We start from the raw sequence: 20,715 nt of genomic DNA on the forward strand, positions 1-20,715 counted from the left end.
TGTAGCTCCATCATAAGATAATAAACCAATAAAGATTTTTTTTAAAGTGTAATTTGGATTTCAATTTTTGCATCTCACTGTTCCCACTCTTGCCCTACACAATGTTGTACACAATTCTATAATGTTAAACAGCCTCACTATTCAAATGGTGATTTCATCATTCATAAACTACTCAATTGAATAGTAACATTTTTCCACCAGGAGATCATATAGTTTTCTCTTCGGTCAACCTCTCTCCATGCTCAGTACATCTCTACCCTTGAGTTTATTGTAAATTATCTTTCCCATGTACTGGGATGTCTGCTGGTAGAGTTTTAAGTGATGTTGTGAAAGCATGAAATTGTCTTTGTCTTTAGTATTGTACATACGTTTGAAACGGTTTTCTTCTGTTAGCTCATGGTTGATATGTAAAAAGATGATAATTTCAAGTATATACAATGCAGGGATAGATAATATTTTAGGTTCTTGAATAATGGAGAGCAAGATGTTCTTTGAGGGGCAGCACACATTTTTCTAACAATTCGTTCTTGAAGTAGCATGATTCATGACATGTAGCTTGAATTTTCCAACAAATTAAACCATATCTAATTTTGCATTCAGAGTAACTGTAGTGCACAACCTTTCTGCAGCTTATGTCTGTTATACCAGATAGTACATCCATTGCAAAGACAAGGCTGGTTAATTTTCTACTTAAATAATCTATATGTGCTTGCCAGCTTAGATTTTTGTCCAAGTTTAGTCCCAAGAATGTAATGGACTGAGCTTTGTCCATAAGTTGATTTTTACGTACAATACTGATGTCACTGATTTTTGATTGTTTGGTTCTAAATTGTCTAAACAAGGTCTTTGAAAAATTAAGTTTAAGACCAGTTTTTGAAACCATGTATCTAGGTTGTTTAGTGTGTTTATAACACCATCCGAAATCTCTCCCACATTTGTTTTTCAAGGGGTACAGAAGTGTCATCAGCAAACATGACTGGCTTGGCATTGATATTAAGAGGTAAATCATTTATGTAAAGGAGAAACAATATTGGCCCTAAGATTGAGTCTTGAGGGACTCCTTGTGATATTGTATCTCACTGGCTTTAGGCTTATTCTTATGTCCTAAAATGAACTTATAATTTGACATTATTTTGGCAGCTTTAGCAGCACTTTTAAATGCAACTTTATAATGTCTCACATAGTCAACAAATTCAGGGTCCTTATTGTGTTTCATTTCTTTATGTAGCTCTTGTTTTCGAGCATTAGATTGGTGCCAGATCCTAGGTGGGAATGATTGATTCATTGAAGACCTCTAGAAAACTTCTTAGGAAATCATCAAAGTTCTCAGTGCTTGACACACTATTATTTATGGGAAATTTCACTGCATCTATCTTGTCATGGAATAGGTCCAACTTATTTTTACTAAAGTCTCTTTTCATAAAACCTTTCTTAACATTGGTTTATTTTTTTCTGGCAGCTCAATAACAATGCAGAATGGTCAGAAATTCCTTAGTCTAAACAGGACTGGTTTTCACTGTTGAACACGTAATTTGTTAAGATGCGGTCTACACAAGTTGCTGAATTCGCATTTTCTCTAGTGAATTCAAAAAAATTTAGTTTAAAACCAGAGTTCTGAATTATGTCAAGAAAATGTTTTGAGCCACTGTGTAGACTTGTCACATTTACATAAAATCAGCTTCTATGATGATGTTTTTCCTCCTTTCTTTTTTAAGTTTATCAAGAATACACTGGAGTTTGGACAATGAAGTTTTAGTTACTGCACTTCCTGGAATTCTGTAAATGCTCATATAAATAAATAAATAAGCTTTGATATTTTTGCTATGATTGAGGGCAATTTGTAGTTCTTCAATTTTGATACTGTCTGCCTTCAGACCACTTATATTCCAATGCATTAAATGATTTTTTTCACTTTCCTTTATCTGTCTTTTAAGTGCAGATGATTGTATATTTCTTACCTCAATGTTTGCTTCATACCAGTTACTAGTAAAAATCCTTCAGGTGGGCTGGTGGTGAGACTCTTCTCTTGTTAAGGAGACTGGTGACTCCTGTCGCTTCTGCTGTTGTTGATGTCATTTCCATTATTGGTGTTGCTTTTTTCCTTCAGCTCACTTCATTAGACACTGCAACTGGTGCTGTTTCTTCCTCACTTATTTCCACAGGAGAGGCTGGAACTGCTGCTGCTGTTTTCAGGCCGCTAGCATAACTTTTCCTGTGACATATTCCTTGTGTGGTATCTGCTGTTGACACTGTATATGTACTGTCAGTTTCTGAGTGATTTTTGGTTCTGTTTCTGAGGTTTCTGTCACAAAGGTAAATGGTCCACTTCCGATCTTGAGAGATGTCATCTCTGTTACCACACACTTTTTATTTATAGAATTAGACACAACACATTTGTCATGAGAGGTATCCTGCTTTGAACATAATTTTTGATGTACTATTTCTAAAATCTTGCAAATTATGAATTTCTTTCCCAGTCTCTTGACTTGGAGGCTGTGATTTGTGTGGAATCTTCTTTCAAGTTCACTTATATCCATGAATGTTGCATTTTTAAACTATCTGAAGACGTTATGAACATCTTTCTTTGCTTTTTGTACCTCTTCATTTATGCAGAACCGGTTTGGTAGGTCATGGTGATGTGCAACTGAAAAAATGAAATCATTTTGGTTTCTGAACTCAAGCAATAGTAGCTAGTTGGCAATAATCACTATGTGGACGATGTAGCCTATTCTACACCATATTTTAAATCTATGTGACGATGCTATGCTGATTATATTTATATGTTTTGACGATGCCAATATGGCCGTATCACTTTAGGACATGGTGTAAAAAAGATTTGAAGATGGTCATTACAGACTGAAACCGGTCATCGTCTAAAGAATTCATTTGTGATCATAGACTGGAGTAAAAAAGCATTTCAAGCAATATTCACTGAAGAGAAGCTGTAAGTTCCTTTGTATTGTTCGTTGCTATGTCATTTGTTCCAGCGAGGGAAACAGAGAAATCATTTGTATTCAGCTCCAATACTTTTTCACGGCTTACTGCAGTTACAGCTTTGCAATTGGCATCTGGTTTCACAACAGCCTTGCATTTGTAACTACATCTAATACTTAATTTGTTGGCTATTCCTTGCTCTTGACTCTCTGCAAACAGATCAAGTTTGAGGCTTGCCACAGGTAAGTATGTTGGGACACTTTATAAGGAAATTCCATCTGACAAGAGCTGCACATATGTCCAGGAAAAAAATTATAAGTTCCACAAAGATCGGCATCTTGCTTTAAAGGTTCAGAAATATAAGAGAGTGTGATTCGTAGTGCACAGAAACATAGTTTCTTACAAATACAAATCAGTGACTCACAACTGAATCCGTCAATTCATACAAAGACCTGGGTGTAACAGTTTGTGTGGGTGTATTGTATTGTGTATTGACACCGGGGCCCTAGAAACAATGGAAAGGCTTTGTCCTGCCATAGCCCTCAGTGGTTCACAACCCTCAACAAGCCACAGCAGTCTAGCCACCCCACCACCGCCCCACACCAAACCCAGGGTTATTGTGCGGTTCGGCCCCCAGTGGACACCCCCCCCCCCCCCTACTCCCCTCCCCATACCCCTGGGGAATGTCTCATCCCAGACGAGTCTAACCTCAAATGTTTGCATGGTAGAGTAATGGTGGTGTATGCATATGTGCAGACAGTGTTTGCACAGCAATCACAGACATAGTGTAACTGAGGCAGGATAAGGGGATCCAGTCCACATTCACTGAGGTAGATGGAAAACCACCCAAAAAACCATCCACAGGCTGGCCGGCACACTGGACCTCGACACAAATCCGCCAGGTGGATTTGTGTCGGGAACCGGCACTCCTTCCCGTTCGGGAAGCAGCGCATTAGACCGTGCAGCTAGCCGGGTGGGTGATTTGTATTGGAATGATAAAATAAGCTCAGTCGCAAGTGAAAGAGATGGCAGACTTAGATTCATGGGCAGCACACTCAGCAAAGCCAGTCTGTCTCCAAAGAAGACTGCTTATAAGTCACTTATACGTCCCATACTAGAATATTGGCCAAGTTGATGGAACCCATACCAAATAAGACAAACAACTGATATTGGAGAATGAGATTTTCACTCTGCAGCGGAGTGTGCGCTGATATGAAACTTCCTGGCAGATTAAAACTGTATGCCCGACCGAGACTCGGTCAGGCACACAGTTTTAATCTGCCAGGAAGTTTCAACTGATATTGGACCTGTATAAAGAAATGTGGCACAGATGATCACAGATTTGTTTGAGTAAGTGGAGAACATCACAAAAATTAAAAATACTGCTTGAAAATAGATGCCAATTACTCATTGAATGCCTACTTACAAAGTTTCAAGAATCAGTACATATTGTACAAAAATTTCTTTGGTGACTGTTCAGAACATTGTGTAAAACATGCACAAAATTTAACAGTAGCAGTGTTGCAATAAACTAATGAAATGATAATGAGAACTTGGTCTGCTTTTAAAATACTCTGCAAGACAATCCAACCATTAACTTGAAAAATTTTTGCACACTGCACCTTGTAGTCTACAGGCTACCAGTATGCAACGAGTATTTTTTAGATGATGTGCTCTCTCAGATTTTCTTCGTGTGACTGATTTATGATGTTCTTCTCTGTGTTATGCTGAAACAGTAACTCAACAGAACACGTAGAAACTCACCACTAATTTTTGGCTGCCACTGGTTTGTTACAGTGGTACTTCAAAATATAGAGAGAACTACATTTATTCGTTTCATTTAAAATTTCAGTTTTATATATTTTGAAATTACAAATCAATATTGTTATTAAGTTGAGAAACATGAGGAGAAAATAAGAGGAATGGAAAAAATTGTAATTGGTGAGAATTTTCTTTTACCTCTTTTTGTATAAGTAGTTTGTCATCTATTTCTTCTTGTTCTACCGGTTGAAAATGGCAGCAGTTAAGAAGCCTTTGTGTTTATTGTAAGCACATGATATAACCCAAAATTCTGAACTTTGTTGTAGCTGATGGATACATTCTTTACAACTTTACATGGCTTAGCCTTAATAAACTATGTGTATAACTATATTTTTGCAACTCTAAGTAGCTCTAATTTCATTTATGCAGGAACCAATATTGGAGCCACTAAATGCAAGGCTTGACATCAAACGAATGGTTGCCTACCATCATACCATGACTAACTTACCACCTACACCGGGTCCTTATCTACAGCAGCATCGAGATTATCTTCTGTATGATGTAAATGGTGGAATGGAAATTGTACACATCAATCTTGGCCAACGAGATCTTGCAACATTACTTTCAGTATGGAATGACAATTTGGCTGAAGGAAAATTAATGGGTAATCAGTTAAACTAATTCTTTTTTCTTCATTTTTTCATGTTAAATAAAAATTACACCCACTTATGCTGCATGCTTTCTCATTTTTGATAGTATATTTCTGTAATGAATTAGTATTTAGTACAATTTAGTGGATTATAGTTAGAACTTCCTCATTCGTTTCTATTTCTAGCATGTTACTGTATTTATATTTTCAGTTTTTCTTGTCTTACCATCAGAATTCATTATGAAATGCTATTAATTAAAACAAAAGTAGAAATGTGTGCATGTTTGTGGTTATTACAAGTGAGTTTGAGACACTCTTGATATACAGATTGATTTTATTGAATGAATAATATTTGTTATAAGGATAAGTAATAAATTATCAATGAAAACGGTGAATGAGATGATTGAGCATTGTTTACCTTATATATGAATAAATGAACAGTGAACAGGCACTTTAAATATATGCTGGCTGATGGGCTTTAAAAACCAGACCAGATTGGTGATGAAAGTAAAAAACATAAGAAGTTATAGCAACTCTTGTATACCTAGCCATCATCCATCCATCACTTCATCTTTAAGGTTAGCAATGATCTGTTTGTGTTTTTAACCCCCCCCTTCCACCCCCCCCCCCCCCAACCCTGCCCACACACACACACACACACACACACACACATACACACTGCCCAAAGTAAGTGAGTCACTCCCTCTCCTGTTACTGTGATCTGTAACACAATACTTATAACTAAAGTCAGACGATGATTTTCTCTAAATACTCTAGGGAACAGTTGAATATTAATTTTCCAAGCAGCTCTATTCACAGCACATGCTTTGCTTGATGAGAAGGCATAATAGATTGCATTTAATATGACACACTAATTATTAGTTTCTTCATGTTTGGAGAGTGCTACTGTTCTGTAACTACAAACTTAATTAATGAATACATGCTTATCAACTCAAGTAGTTATTAATTAATTAATAATACAATTAATCAACTTATTATACAATAACAATTCAATACATACCATTATAGCATCTTCAAAATGTCAAGAAGCTTCTCTTAGCTCACAGTACAAAGTGTAATATGTTTCATGAAATATGTCTTCCTCTGCTTTCTGAAAAAGAGCCGCAGTCATTCAGAACAGGACAGTGATGTATCACAGTATTTGTCTATTACACATATTTTGTCGATATCTGCTGGTTTTTGTCTGTAGGCTATCAGTGACTATTCACTCTTATATTGTAAATATCATCATATACTTTAGGATAAAGTATAATTTGCAAAAAATTCTTCTTCAGCCCAAGAATACATCACCCCTAAATTTCATTGTATATAAATGCAAGTAAACATGCATTTTTGCGAATTTTCAGAAGCTGTCATTGTCCATTGCATAATCCATGAGTAATCTGTAGGAAATCAGTGTTTGTGATTTAGTTACTGTAACAAATATTCTGACTAACATATTATGTTACATTTAGTTTTCCTGTAAAGAGTAGTAGTCCTGTATATTATTTACATTTAGCATAAATTAATTATGTATTCAAGTTTGCTAACAACTATAATTAACCTCAAAATGTTATAGGAAACTAGTCATTTTTACTATGGATTTCTGTGTTATCTTAATATAAATTCATTTTCTGTATTTGCTTCAATTCTTATAGGGAATTAGCAACTTCTTAGCTCAACAATTAAAAGATTACCCAAGGCTTTAATTTAAAATCATCTTTTCACTGCCTTGAAATACATTGCACCAGCCAAAATGCAGCCCAACTGTGAATGCTGTTCTCAATCACAGGATGAGTTGGCTGACATTCTTAAGGAGCTGGAAATCACCTTGCTACTGTCAGATGATTGGTAGCTGCTGCAAATAAGTGTGTTGCAAATCTCTGGAGAGTTATCCACCTGTGATACTGGTACCAGAGGTACCTTGAGTATTATCCTCTCCTGTGGATAGTACAGGATCTATTCTTACTTGTCCATTTGACTATGAGTGGGATGTCAATGGTAAATCTAGGTGACATGTATAGGGTGGAAAGGGACCGAGGAGGACTCAAGGTATCACAGACATGACTGAAAATCTTGGAAGATGCATGTGACCGTTGCAATCACAAGAATAAAATTGGCTTTAAAATGGCTAGTTGGTCACAAAAAAATAGTCACAGTATGTTTCTGGATCCTTTTTTGATTCATTACACTTTTTTGGCTCTGCCAATCTTCAGATTACCTGGTGACAAATATATTTTTTTAAAATCTTACAAAAGTACATACATGTATAAATGGAGCCTCTACACTGAACCACCATACGACAACAAAACCTTCAAGAGTTAATGCATAACCTTTGATACAAAGCAGACATACAATATTGACAAGGTTGTCAAATAATGTGAAAAGTGACATAGGTTTTAAAAATCTATACAGAAAAATAAGATTTCACCTAAACATGTGCTACAGACAACCAAGTGAAGTGGCCATTCTCACTTAGGACAACTACACTCATGCTCATTAATTAAGGATAATTGCAGAATGTGGTGCCACACAATGTGGCATTACACAAAACTGGTGCTAATAGCATTGGAACATAGGGAACACACATGACACAGATCTGTAAGTCCATGGTACTGGTGATAAGTTGAGAAAACTGTCCTAAAACACATGTGCTACAAAACGCCAGGGTTGGCATACTCTGAATCATGTGGTTGAGCAGCTGCTGGGGTATAGCTTCCCATTCTTGCACAAGCGCCCATTGGAGTTCCTGAAGTGCCCTAGGGGATTGAAGATGTGCAGTGATACATCAACTGAGAGCATCGCAGATGTGCTTGATGGGGTTTAGGTCTGGAGAACAGGCAGGCCACTCCGTTCGCCTGATATCTTCTGTTTCAAGGTACTCCTCCATGATGGCAGCTCAGTGGGGCCATTAATTATCATCCATCAGGGGGAAGGCTGGACCCACTGCACCCCTGAAAAGGTGGACATACTGGTGCAAAATGATGTAACGATACAGCTGACCTGTTATAGTTCGTCTGTCAAAGACTTGCAGAGGTGTCATAATCCCACCCTACACCATCAAACCATGACCTCCATACAGGTCCCTTTCAAGGACATTAAGGGGTTGGTATCTGGTTCCTGGTTCACGCCAGATGAAAACCTGGCAAGAATCACTGTTCAGACTATACCTGGATTCGTCCGTGAACTTAACTTGGGGCCACTGTTCCAATGACCATATACTGTGTTCTTGACACCAGGCTTTATGTGCTCTTCTGTGACCAGGGGTCAGTGGAATGCACCTTGCAGGTCTCTGGGTGAATAAACCATGTCTCTTCAGTCATATGCAGACTGTATGTCTGGAGACAACTGTTCCAGTGGCTGCGGTAAGGTCCCGAGCAAGGCTACCTGCAGTACTCCGTGGTCATCTGCGAGCACTGATGGTGACATATCAGTCTTCTTGTGGTGTTGTACACTGTGGGCATCCCATACTGTAGCACCTGGACACGTTTCCTGTCATCTGTAATTGTTGCTATGATTTTGAGATCACACTTTTTGGCATGCGGAGGGCCCGTGTTATGACCTGCTGTGTTTGACCAGCCTCCAGTTGCCCTAGTATTCTACCCCTCATAACGTCATAAAAATGTGTTCTTTGAGCCATTTTCAACACACAGTCACCATTAGCACATCTGAAAATGTCTGCACACTTACTTGCTTCACCATACTCTGACATGCACCAACACATCTCTGTGTATGCGGACTGCTGCCAGCTTCACCGTGCGACGACCACAGGTCAAATGCACTACATGGTCATACCCCAAGGTAATTTAAACCTGCAAACTGCCCACCAGAGCATTGTTTCACCATGTGTTAGCATTATCCTTAATTTATGAGCAAGAGTGTAGTTGGTGCTAGATGGTGTGCGCTCTGTGGCACTGCCATTGTGGTTGATATGTCATTACAAATATAAATAAAATTATCAATTTCAAACTTTGTACAATTGTTCGTGAACAGTAATATACGTATTTTTTTATTTTTTTTTATTGAAGAGTCAAGGCCTACTTGAATAAAAGGCACCATGATAACAGAGGCAACTTTCAAGTTACATGCTTTTTCATTAAGCATGTTTATGTAAAACATCAGATTAAAAACTGTGTCATGAGGTAAAGAGTTCAAAATGAAGCATGAAGTGTACAAATGTGGCACTGTTGTCATGGCTGATACATTGGACAACTTTAATGTAACATGCTTTTTTATTAAGCGTCAGACTAAAACCTGTATCATCAGATAAAAAATACAGAATGAACCATAGAAGTTGCAAATGACCACAAACTAACCAAAAGATGAATGAAAGTGCCAGGCTTTTCGGCTTTAATATGAACAGGTCACAGGCCGTAGACAGTGGTTCTTGAGTAATTTTAACAAGTTGCTGCTGAAGAAATAGAGATTAAAACTACGTACAAAACCTGGAAGTTTCATTCATCTTTTAGTTAGTTTGTGGTCGTCTGTATGTCGTATGGCTTGCTTTGTATTTTTTACCTCATAACACAGGTTTTAGAAAATAGAAAGTTTGTAATTGATAATATTATTGCTATTTGTTATAGTAAATCAACCATTATGGCAGCACCATATCTGTATGCTTCATGGTTCATTCTGGATTTTTACTTAATGATACAGGTTTTAGACTGATGTTTTACAGAAATATGCTTAAAGAAAAAGCCTGACATTTCAAAGTTGCCTCTTTTCTCATAATGCCTTTTGTTCAAGTGGCCCTGATTCTTAAAAATAATAATAATAATAAAAATTTAAAAAAAGAATTATTTACTGATCATGAAAAATTGTACAAAGTTTGTAATCAATCAATAATAATATTTCTATTTGTAACAACACATCAGCCATAATGGCAATGCCACATTTGTACACTTTATGGTTCATTTTGTATTTTTTACCTTATGATACAGGTTTTAGTCTGATGTTTCACATAAATATGCTTACTGAAAAAGCATGTCGCTCCAAAGTTGGTTGTCTCTGTTCACATGGTGCCTTTATTAAGTAGACCCATTATTTAGCGTTCATGAAAAATTGTACAAAGTGAAATTTTTGGGGGAAATGTATGTGTATGTTGAAAGAATAGGCAAATTTGAATTGGAGGTCATGTATTTGCCACAGTAGACAAGAAACTCAAATCCATGAGGATAGAAATTGAAGCTGCATGTGAGAAATTGATGCTGTATATGAGACTGATTGGGCAAGACTCAGTATCAGGGGTGAGCATAAATTATCACTGGATCCTTCTATTGTGCACTAGACTCATTGCCAGATGTAACCAAACACTTTTTAGAAAACATCAGTTCACTTGTACGTAAGTTCCCCAATCATACTGTAATCACTTGTGGAGATTTTAATCATTTAACAGGTAACTGGGAAAATTACGATTTTGTTAGTGGTGGGTGTGAAGGAGATCCTATGAAAGATTACTAAATGCCTTCTCTGAAAACTACCGAGAACAAGCAGTTTGGAACCCTACTCATAATGAAAATATATTGGATCTAATGGGAACAAATAGACCTGTCCTCTTTGAGTGCCCATGACACGGTTGTGGCAGTGATGGTTACCAAGGTACAAAGGACAACTGAAACAAGCAGGAAGATATATATGTTCAGTAAACAAGATAAATAATCAGTAGTGTCATATCTCAGTGAGGAATGTGAAACTTTCAGTGTAGGCAGGAAGATGTAGAGGAACTATGGCTCAAGTTTAAAGGAATAGTTGCCCATGCACTAGATAGAGATGTACCCAGGACAACAGTTCATAATGGCAGGGAATCTCCAAAGTATGCAGTCACTGAAAAAAAAAAAAAAAAAAAAAAAAAAAAAAAAAAAAAAAAAAAAAAAAAAAAAAAAAAAAAGGCTGTCAAGAGAGCAATGTGTGATGCCTTCAGTGACTACCATAGCAGAAAGTTGTCAAATGATATTTCACAAAACTGAAAGATATTCTGGTTGTATGTAAAGGCTGTTAGTGGAACCAATGTTTGCGTGCAATCTGTAGCAAATGAGACAGGACTTGAAATTGAGGGTAGCAAAGCAAAAGCTGAAATGCTTATCACCATCTTCAAATGTTCCTTTAAAAGGAAACCCAGGAGAAATGCCCCAGTTAAATCATTGTACCACTGAAAAGATGAATGAAATAAGTATTAGTGTCAATGGTGTTGAGAAACAGTTGAGACCATTGAAATTGAACAAAGCTTCATGACCTGACGAAATCCCTGTCAGATTCTGTACTGAATTTGAAGCTGAGTTAGCCCCTCTTCTAACTATAGTATGTCATAAATCCCTCTAGCAAAAAACCACACTCACTTCTTGACAAAAAGCGCAAGTCACACCTGTATGCAAGAAGGCTAGTAGAGGTGATCCACAAAACTATCATCCAACATCCTTCACACTGATTTGTTGTAGAATCTTAGAACATATTCTGAGCTCAAACATAATGAGGTATCTTGAACAGAATGATCTCTTCAGTGCCAACCAGCATGGATTCCAAAAACATTGATATATGAAATCCAATGCACACTTTTCTCACACAATGTCCTGAAAGCTTTGGATCAAGGCAGGCAAATAAATGCAGTATTTTGTGATTTCTAAAAAGTATTTGACAGAGTACCACACCTACATTTATTGTCAAAAGTATGATCATACGCAGTATCAAATGACATTAGTGACTGGATTCAGGCTTTTTGGTATGGAGGATTTGGCATGTTATCTTGGAGGGAGACAGATGTAGAAGTAACTTTGGGTGTTCCCCAGGGAAGTGTGTTGAGACCCTTGCTGTTCATGTTGTACATTAATGACATTGCAGACAATGTTATCTATAACCTCAGACTTTTTGCAGGTGATCCAGCACTTTCTTACATAAACTGCATAAACTTTCAGTCAGATCTCGATAATATTTCAAATTGGTGCAAAGATTGGCAATTTGCTTTAAATGTTCAGAAATGTAAAATTGTGCACTTCACAAAACAAAAAAACCTATCACTATAATTTCAATGAGTCACTGTTAGAATCAGCCAACTCTACAAATATCTGGGTGTAATACTTTGTAGGGACATGAAATGGAATGATTAAATAGGTCCAGTTGTCAGCAAAGCAGGTGGTAGACTTCTGTTTATTGGTAGAATAGTGGGGAGGTGCCATCTACATCCATACTGCACAAGCCACCTGATGGTGTGTGGCGGAGGGTACCTTGAGTACCTCTTTCGGTTCCCCCTCCTATTCCAGTCTCGTATTGTTCGTGGAAAGAAAGATTGTCTGTATGCCTCTGTGTGGGCTCTAATCTCTCTGATCTTATCCTCATGGTCTCTTCACGAGATATACGTTGGAGGGAGCAATATACTGCTTGACTCCTCAGTGAAGGTATGTTATTGAAACTTCAACAAGAGCCCATACTGAGCTACGTCTACGTCTACATTTATACTCCGCAAGCCACCCAACGGTGTGTGGCGGAGGGCACTTTACGTGCCACTGTCATTACCTCCCTTTCCTGTTCCAGTCGCGTATGGTTCGCGGGAAGAACGACTGTCTGAAAGCCTCCGTGCGCGCTCTAATCTCTCTTATTTTATATTCGTGATCTCCTCAGGAGGTATAAGTAGGGGGAAGCAATATATTCGATACCTCATCCAGAAACGCACCCTCTCGAAGCCTGGCGAGCAAGCTACACCACGATGCAGAGCGCCTCTCTTGCAGAGTCTGCCACTTGAGTTTATTAAACATCTCCGTAACGCTATCACGGTTACCAAATAACCCTGTGACGAAATGCGCCGCTCTTCTTTGGATCTTCTCTATCTCCTCTGCCAAACCGATCTAGTATGGATCCCACACTGATGAGCAATACTCAAGTATAGGTCGAACGAGTGTTTTGTAAGCCACCTCCTTTGTTGATGGACTACATTTTCTAAGCACTCTCCCAATGAATCTCAACCTGGTACCCGCCTTACCAACAATTAATTTTATATGATCATTCCACTTCAAATCGTTCCGCACGCATACTCCCAGATATTTTACAGAAGTAACTGCTACCAGTGTTTGTTCTGCTATCATATAATCATACAATAAAGGACCCTTCTTTCTATGTATTCGCAATACATTACATTTGTCTATGTTAAGGGTCAGTTGCCACTCCCTGCACCAAGTGCCTATCCGCTGCAGATCTTCCTGCATTTCGCTACAATTTTCTAATCCTGCAACTTCTCTGTATACTACAGCATCATCCGCGAAAAGCCGCATGGAACTTCTGACACTACCTACTAGGTCATTTATATATATTGTGAAAAGCAATGGTCCCATAACACTCCCCTGTGGCACGCCAGAGGTTACTTTAACGTCTGTAGACGTCTCTCCATTGATAACAACATGCTGTGTTCTGTTTGCTAAAAGCTCTTCAATCCAGCCACACAGCTGGTCTGATATTCCGTAGGCTCTTACTTTGTTTATCAGGCGACAGTGCGGAACTGTATCGAACGCCTTCCGGAAGTCAAGAAAAATAGCATCTACCTGGGAGCCTGTATCTAATATTTTCTGGGTCTCATGAACAAATAAAGCAAGTTGGGTCTCACACGATCGCTGTTTCCGGAATCCATGTTGATTCCTACATGGTAGATTCTGGGTTTCCAAAAACGACATGATACTCGAGCAAAAAACGTGTTCTAGAATTCTACAACAGATCGACGTCAGAGATATAGGTCTATAGTTTTGCGCATCTGCTCGACGACCCTTCTTGAAGACTGGGACTACCTGTGCTCTTTTCCAATCATTTGGAACCCTCCGTTCCTCTAGAGACTTGCGGTACACGGCTGTTAGAAGGGGGGCAAGTTCTTTCGCGTACTCTGTGTAGAATCGAATTGGTATCCCGTCAGGTCCAGTGGACTTTCCTCTATTGAGTGATTCCAGTTGCTTTTCTATTCCTTGGACACTTATTTCGATGTCAGCCATTTTTTCGTTTGTGCGAGGACTTAGAGAAGAACTGCAGTGCGGTCTTCCTCTGTGAAACAGCTTTGGAAAAAGGTGTTCAGTATTTCAGCTTTGCGCGTGTCATCCTCTGTTTCAATGCCATCATCCCGTAGTGTCTGGATGTGCTGTTTCGAGCCACTTACTGATTTAACGTAAGACCAGAACTTCCTAGGATTTTCTGTCAAGTCGGTACATAGAATTTTACTTTCGAATTCACTGAACGCTTCACGCATAGCCCTCCTTATGCTTACTTTGACATCGTTTAGCTTCTGTTTGACTGAGAGGTTTTGGCTGCGTTTAAACTTGGAGTGGAGCTCTCTTTGCTTTCGCAGTAGTTTCCTAACTTTGTTGTTGTACCACGGTGGGTTTTTCCCATCCCTCACAGTTTTACTCGGCACGTACCTGTCTAAAACGCATTTTACGATTGCCTTGAACTTTTTCCATAAACGCTCAACATTGTCAGTGTCGGAACAGAAATTTTCGTTTTGATCTGTTAGGTAGTCTGAAATCTGCCTTCTATTACTCTTGCTAAACAGATAAACCTTCCTCCCTTTTTTTATATTCCTATTAACTTCCATATTCAGGGATGCTGCAACGGCCTTATGATCACTGATTCCCTGTTCTGTACATACAGAGTCGAAAAGTTCGGGTCTGTTTGTTATCAGTAGGTCCAAGATGTTATCTCCACGAGTCGGTTCTCTGTTTAATTGCTCGAGGTAATTTTCGGATAGTGCACTCAGTATCATGTCACTCGATGCTCTGTCACTACCACCCGTCCTAAACATCTGAGTGTCCCAGTCTATATCTGGTAAATTGAAATCTCCACCTAAGACTATAACATGCTGAGAAAATTTATGTGAAATGTATTCCAAATTTTCTCTCAGTTGTTCTGCCACTAATGCTACTGAGTCGGGAGGTCGGTAAAAGGAGCCAATTATTAACCTAGTTCGGTTGTTGAGTGTAACCTCCACCCATAATAATTCACAGGAACTATCCACTTCTACTTCACTACAGGATAAACTACTACTAACAGCAATGAACACTCCACCACCGGTTGCATGCAATCTATCCTTTCTAAACACCGTCTGTACCTTTGTAAAAATTTCGGCAGAATTTATCTCTGGCTTAAGCCAGCTTTCTGTACCTATAACGATTTCAGCTTCGGTGCTTTCTATCAGCGCTTGAAGTTCTGGTACTTTACCAATGCAGCTTCGACAGTTGACAATTACAATACCGATTGCTGATTGGTCCCCGCATGTCCTGACTTTGCCCCGCACCCATTGAGGCTGTTGCCCTTTCTGTACTTGCCCAAGGCCATCTAACCTAAAAAACCGCCCAGCCCACGCCACACAACCCCTGCTACCCGTGTAGCCGCTTGTTGCGTGTAGTGGACTCCTGACCTATCCAGCGGAACCCGAAACCCCACCACCCTATGGCGGAAGTCGAGGAATCTGCAGCCCACACGGTCGCAGAACCGTCTCAGCCTCTGATTCAGACCCTTCACTCGGCTCTGTACCAAAGGTCCGCAGTCAGTCCTGTCGACGATGCTGCAGATGGTGAGCTCTGCTTTCATCCCGCTAGCGAGACTGGCAGTCTTCACCAAATCAGATAGCCGCCGGAAGCCAGAGAGGATTTCCTCCAATCCATAGCGACACACATCATTGGCGCCGACATGAGCGACCACCTGCAGATGGGTGCACCCTGTACCCTTCATGGCATTCGGAAGGACCCTTTCCACATCTGGAATGACTCCCCCCGGTATGCACACGGAGTGCACATTGGTTTTCTTCCCCTCTCTTGCTGCCATTTCCCTCAGGGGCCCCATTACGCGCCTGACGTTGGAGCTCCCAACTACCAGTAAGCCCACCCTCTGTGACTGCCCGGATCTTGCAGACTGAGGGGCAACCTTTGGAACAGGACAAGCAGCCATGTCAGGCTGAAGATCAGTATCAGCCTGAGACAGAGCCTGAAACTGGTTCGTCAGACAAACTGGAGAGGCTTTCCGCTCAGCCCTGCAGAATGTCTTTCGCCCCCTGCCACACCTTGAGACGACCTCCCACTCTACCACAGGTGAGGGATCAGCCTCAATGCGGCCAGTATCCCGGGCAACCACAGTCGTAGTCCGATCAGGGGATGCGTGGGACGAGCTGGCCGTCCCCGACAAACCCCCATCCGGACCCCCACAGTGATGCCCATTGGCAACAGCCTCAAGCTGTGTGACCGAAGCCAACACTGCCTGAAGCTGGGAGCGAAGGGATGCCAACTCAGACTGCATCCGAACACAGCAGTTGCAGTCCATATCCATGCTAAAAACTGTTTTGCAAAGAACGTCTGAACTACTACTGAGTGTCTCTATTGCAGAGTCTTCCACTGGATTTTATCTATCACCTCTGTAACACTTTTGCAATTACTAAATGATCCCATAATGAAGTGCGCTGCTCTCCATCGGATCTTCTCTATCTATTCTATCAACCCTATCTGGTACAGATCCCACACCTGTGAGCAGTATTCAAGCAGTGGGCGAACAAGTGTACTGTTACATACTTACTTTTGTGTCATCAGTCTACAAAGGAGATAGTTTACAAATCACTCATGTGACTGTTTCTAGAATATTGCTCAAGTGTGTGGGACCAATGTGAAATAGCACTAACAAAGGTGTTGTGTGTGTACAGAGAAGGGCAGCACAAATGTTCATCGGTTTGTTTGGCCCATGGGAGAGTGTCACAGAGATACTGAAGGAACTGAACTGGAAGGTTCTTGAAGATAGACATACACTGTCCTGAGAAAGTCAATTAACAAATTTTCAAGTACTGGCTTTAAATGATGACTCTTGGAATATACTACAACCCCCTACATATCACTCACATTGGAATTGTGAGTGTAAAATTAGGACAATTACTGAATTCAAACTATAATTCCTCCCATGCTCAAATGTGAATGGAACAAGAAGAAACCCTAATAACTGGTACGGTAGGATGTACCCCCCGCCAGTTATGTACCCTCTGCCAGTGGTTTGTAGAGTATAGATGTAGACATAGATAATTATCAGTATTGGATGCAAGTACATGAATCAGATTCAAGTACATATTAGCATTGTCATTTTAACATACATATGTCATTTTGAAGAGAAACACCAAAAGCTTTTTCATGTATACTGCCACAGCGTAGTTTGGTAATTCGCTGATAGTCAGTGCTAGTCACAAACATGGCGAGTTCAGGTGCAGAATGAGATTCTTTGTGTTGGAGTTTGACAAAAACAAGTGTGCTACAGCTGCTCAGTGGGTGTTGAGAACCAAGTACAGTAAGAAGCCACCAACAAGGAAGGCCATTTACCACTGGCACAACCAATTTGTTATGACAGGTTGCTTGTGCCCAGCAAAGAGAAGCGGATGTTCCAGTGTGAGTGAAGTGAATGTGGAGCGTGTATGAGAGACATTCATAAGGAGTCCAAAGAAATCAGTGAGTCATGCATACCATGAACTTTAAATGGCTCCAGTGACAGTGTGGAAAGTCCTGCGACAGATGCCGTCTATGAAACCATTCAAATTGGAGCTAGAGCCGAAGCTCAATGATGAAGACAAAGACAAGCATTTTGAGTCTTGTTTGCAGTTGGAACAATTGAATGAGTATGGGGATGGCATCGCTGATTGCTTAATTTTTAGCGGCGAAGCCACTTTTCACACTAATGGGAAAGTGAACAGGCATAATTGTTGAATCTGGGGTACAAAGCATCCACACGAATGCACTGAATGTGAGCGTGATTCTCCAAAGGTAAATGTTTTTTGTGCCTTGCCACATCGAAAACTGTATGGGCCATTCTTCTTCTCCAAGAGCACTGTCACTAGATATTCCTACTTGGACATGTTGCAACAATGGCTGATGCCTCGAATGCAATTGGACTCTCTGTTCATCTTTAAGCATGATGGAGCTCCACTCCACTATCATCGTGAAGTTCGTGGGTACCTGAACACGGAGCTTGTGGGAATTCTAATAATGATGATGAAATGATGTTGGCCCTCGAGTATGTACCCTCTGACTCAGAGTTGAAATATTAAAAGTTTCAGCTGGTTGTGCATTGTATAGGGGCTGGCATACATACTTGCTGCAATACAAGCCAAATACTGCTGAGTCTACAGTATATAATATGAATAGACACATGAATTGAATGGTTGAAGGTTCCTATCACTCGGAAATTGTGAATTTTGAATGTACATACACATTTATAAATGAAAGTTTGCAATTAAATCAATTCTGCAGGCACTATTTTAATGACTTTAAATGATGCCTATGATAGCAGAAGTACCTTTGAGAAGGCCCTTTATTACTGTAAAACACTTATTGGTGTCGATGGTCCAGCAATTAAATTAAATATAAGTTGATTAACAAGGAAACAATAGATTCCTTCTGCATGTAATTACTTATGAGCAACAACATAGCTCTCAAGATATTCACTTTTAAATGCATACTACGTCTTCACTGCAGATGCCACGGAAATCTCACAAGTCAGCACTATGAAATATTTCTATCTACTGCAACCATGCGCAAACTGCTCCACTCTCTAAGTCTTTCCCGTGACTGTACGTCCATCGCGCCGTACTATCCAAGACTCTACCATGTCCTATCCTGTACTCTTCTCCCACTTCCATCCAGTCTCCACATTCACAAGTGCTGTGATTGGGTAGATCGCTCCTGCCGTGTCTACAAGCCAATGCACACACTCAAACATAATGACACACATTCCAAATAATGGATTTACATTTAAATAACTTGAAATTAAATAAATATTCCTATGGCTGGACCATAAACGTGCTCTAACACACATTATTAAATACATAAACAAATTAAATAAACATATATCAAAGGAATAGAACATAAGTAAGCCAGTAGCCTAATTTGACCAGTTTCTTCATGAATAGTATATATCATATATAAACAAAAACATAGAAGAATAAATATATTTATAAGCATGCTGCTACCATTTTTTCTTGTAACTGTGGAGTCAAACTGCCTATTGGCTTCTGTCTCGGGTTCTTCGGCTGACGTTCATCTAATAATTTATTGTTAGACATTAGGTTAATATATATAATACTGAATTTTACACTCATATCATACAATTTCTTTTAGGCACACACAAAGGCTGCTATTCAGGCAGCAAATAAACTATCAACCCACAACCCGAGCAGGGTGAATATGTGAGCTGCAGCATTTCAGGCACGAAATGGAACACCTGAAAAGTGTTCTGAGGTGAAATGGGTACTCCACAAATTATATTGGAAGTGTAACAGAGCCAAACACTTGGCGAAGTAAGGAATCAGAAAATAAATATCGGGTATGGCCTTTCTGCCATAAATTCCCAGAGTGACAGATGGAATCGGTTGTATATTGTGCAAACATGGCATAAAGACGATTTTCAAACTGACAGGGAAGATCAAAGAGTGTCATAGACTGGCAAAGGAGAAAAGGGACCCACCTGCAATGTCGGGAATATACCATATACCATGCACATGCGGAAAAGTTTATGTCGGAATGACTGGACAATCAATCAACACCAGGATCAAAGAACATAAGTGACATTGCAGGTTGGGGCAGGTGGAGAAATTGGCCGTGGCAGAGCACACACTGAATGAGACCGACCACATAGTAAAATTCGCCGACACGGAAGTTCTGGCTGTAGAGAAGCACTATCACACACACTTGTTCAGAGAAGCTGTAGAAATACAAAAACATGTAAACAGCTTCAACAAGAAAGAGGAAAGCCTTAAGGTAAATGGATTCTGGCTTCCCGTACTGCAGCGAACAACTGTCACAGGTGGCAAGAGGAGAACCACACCGGAAATGAGCACAGAGAAGCCCTCGGATGTTGGCGCGCCAGGTAGATACAGTCTGCGGCCACGAGCTCTGCTCCAGTTCACCACCAGCAATGGAGGATGAAGCTTTGACAATGCCAGCCACTTGTGCTGGCGAAACATCAGTAAAATCATTAGATGAATGTTGGCCAAAGAACCCCAGACAGAAGCCAATAGGCAGTTTGTCAACAAGTGGCCACGAAAGCCTTAACAATTTTGTAACTGTGGAGTACTTATGGACTGAGTCAATCGATAGTAATTGGATACTTTGACCTCCAATAACTCGTGCACTATTTAAGTTACATGCCTGTAATTTATACCAATTTAGGTTTACACTAATAGCTTTCTAAAGACACATTGATCGACAAAATCAGATGAACCATTTAGATTTTGGAAATTCGTTGCTGGGTGTGACTTGTATAATTTATCATCATATACTAAACTTTAAACTAATAAAGATCTTGAAAATCTGATTACACCATCAGAATCATTGTGCAAACAATGGTAATGCACATGTTTCTTTTTGAGGTATCATGATTCATCT

At 39.7% G+C, this 20,715-nt stretch overlaps 1 protein-coding gene across 1 annotated transcript in view; it reads left to right on the forward strand.

Moving 5' to 3' along the window:
- The window catches only part of LOC124555746 (vacuolar protein sorting-associated protein 13A-like), a 689,798-nt gene that overhangs the window by 204,951 nt on the left and 464,132 nt on the right, over positions 1-20,715 (forward strand). Inside the window, exon 24 of the mRNA XM_047129770.1 lies at positions 5,125-5,359. Coding sequence (XP_046985726.1) covers positions 5,125-5,359 — 235 coding nt within the window. The remainder of the gene's footprint in view (positions 1-5,124; positions 5,360-20,715) is intronic.

Source organism: Schistocerca americana, chromosome X (assembly GCF_021461395.2).
Source record: "Schistocerca americana isolate TAMUIC-IGC-003095 chromosome X, iqSchAmer2.1, whole genome shotgun sequence".
NCBI classification, from domain to species: domain Eukaryota; kingdom Metazoa; phylum Arthropoda; class Insecta; order Orthoptera; family Acrididae; genus Schistocerca; species Schistocerca americana.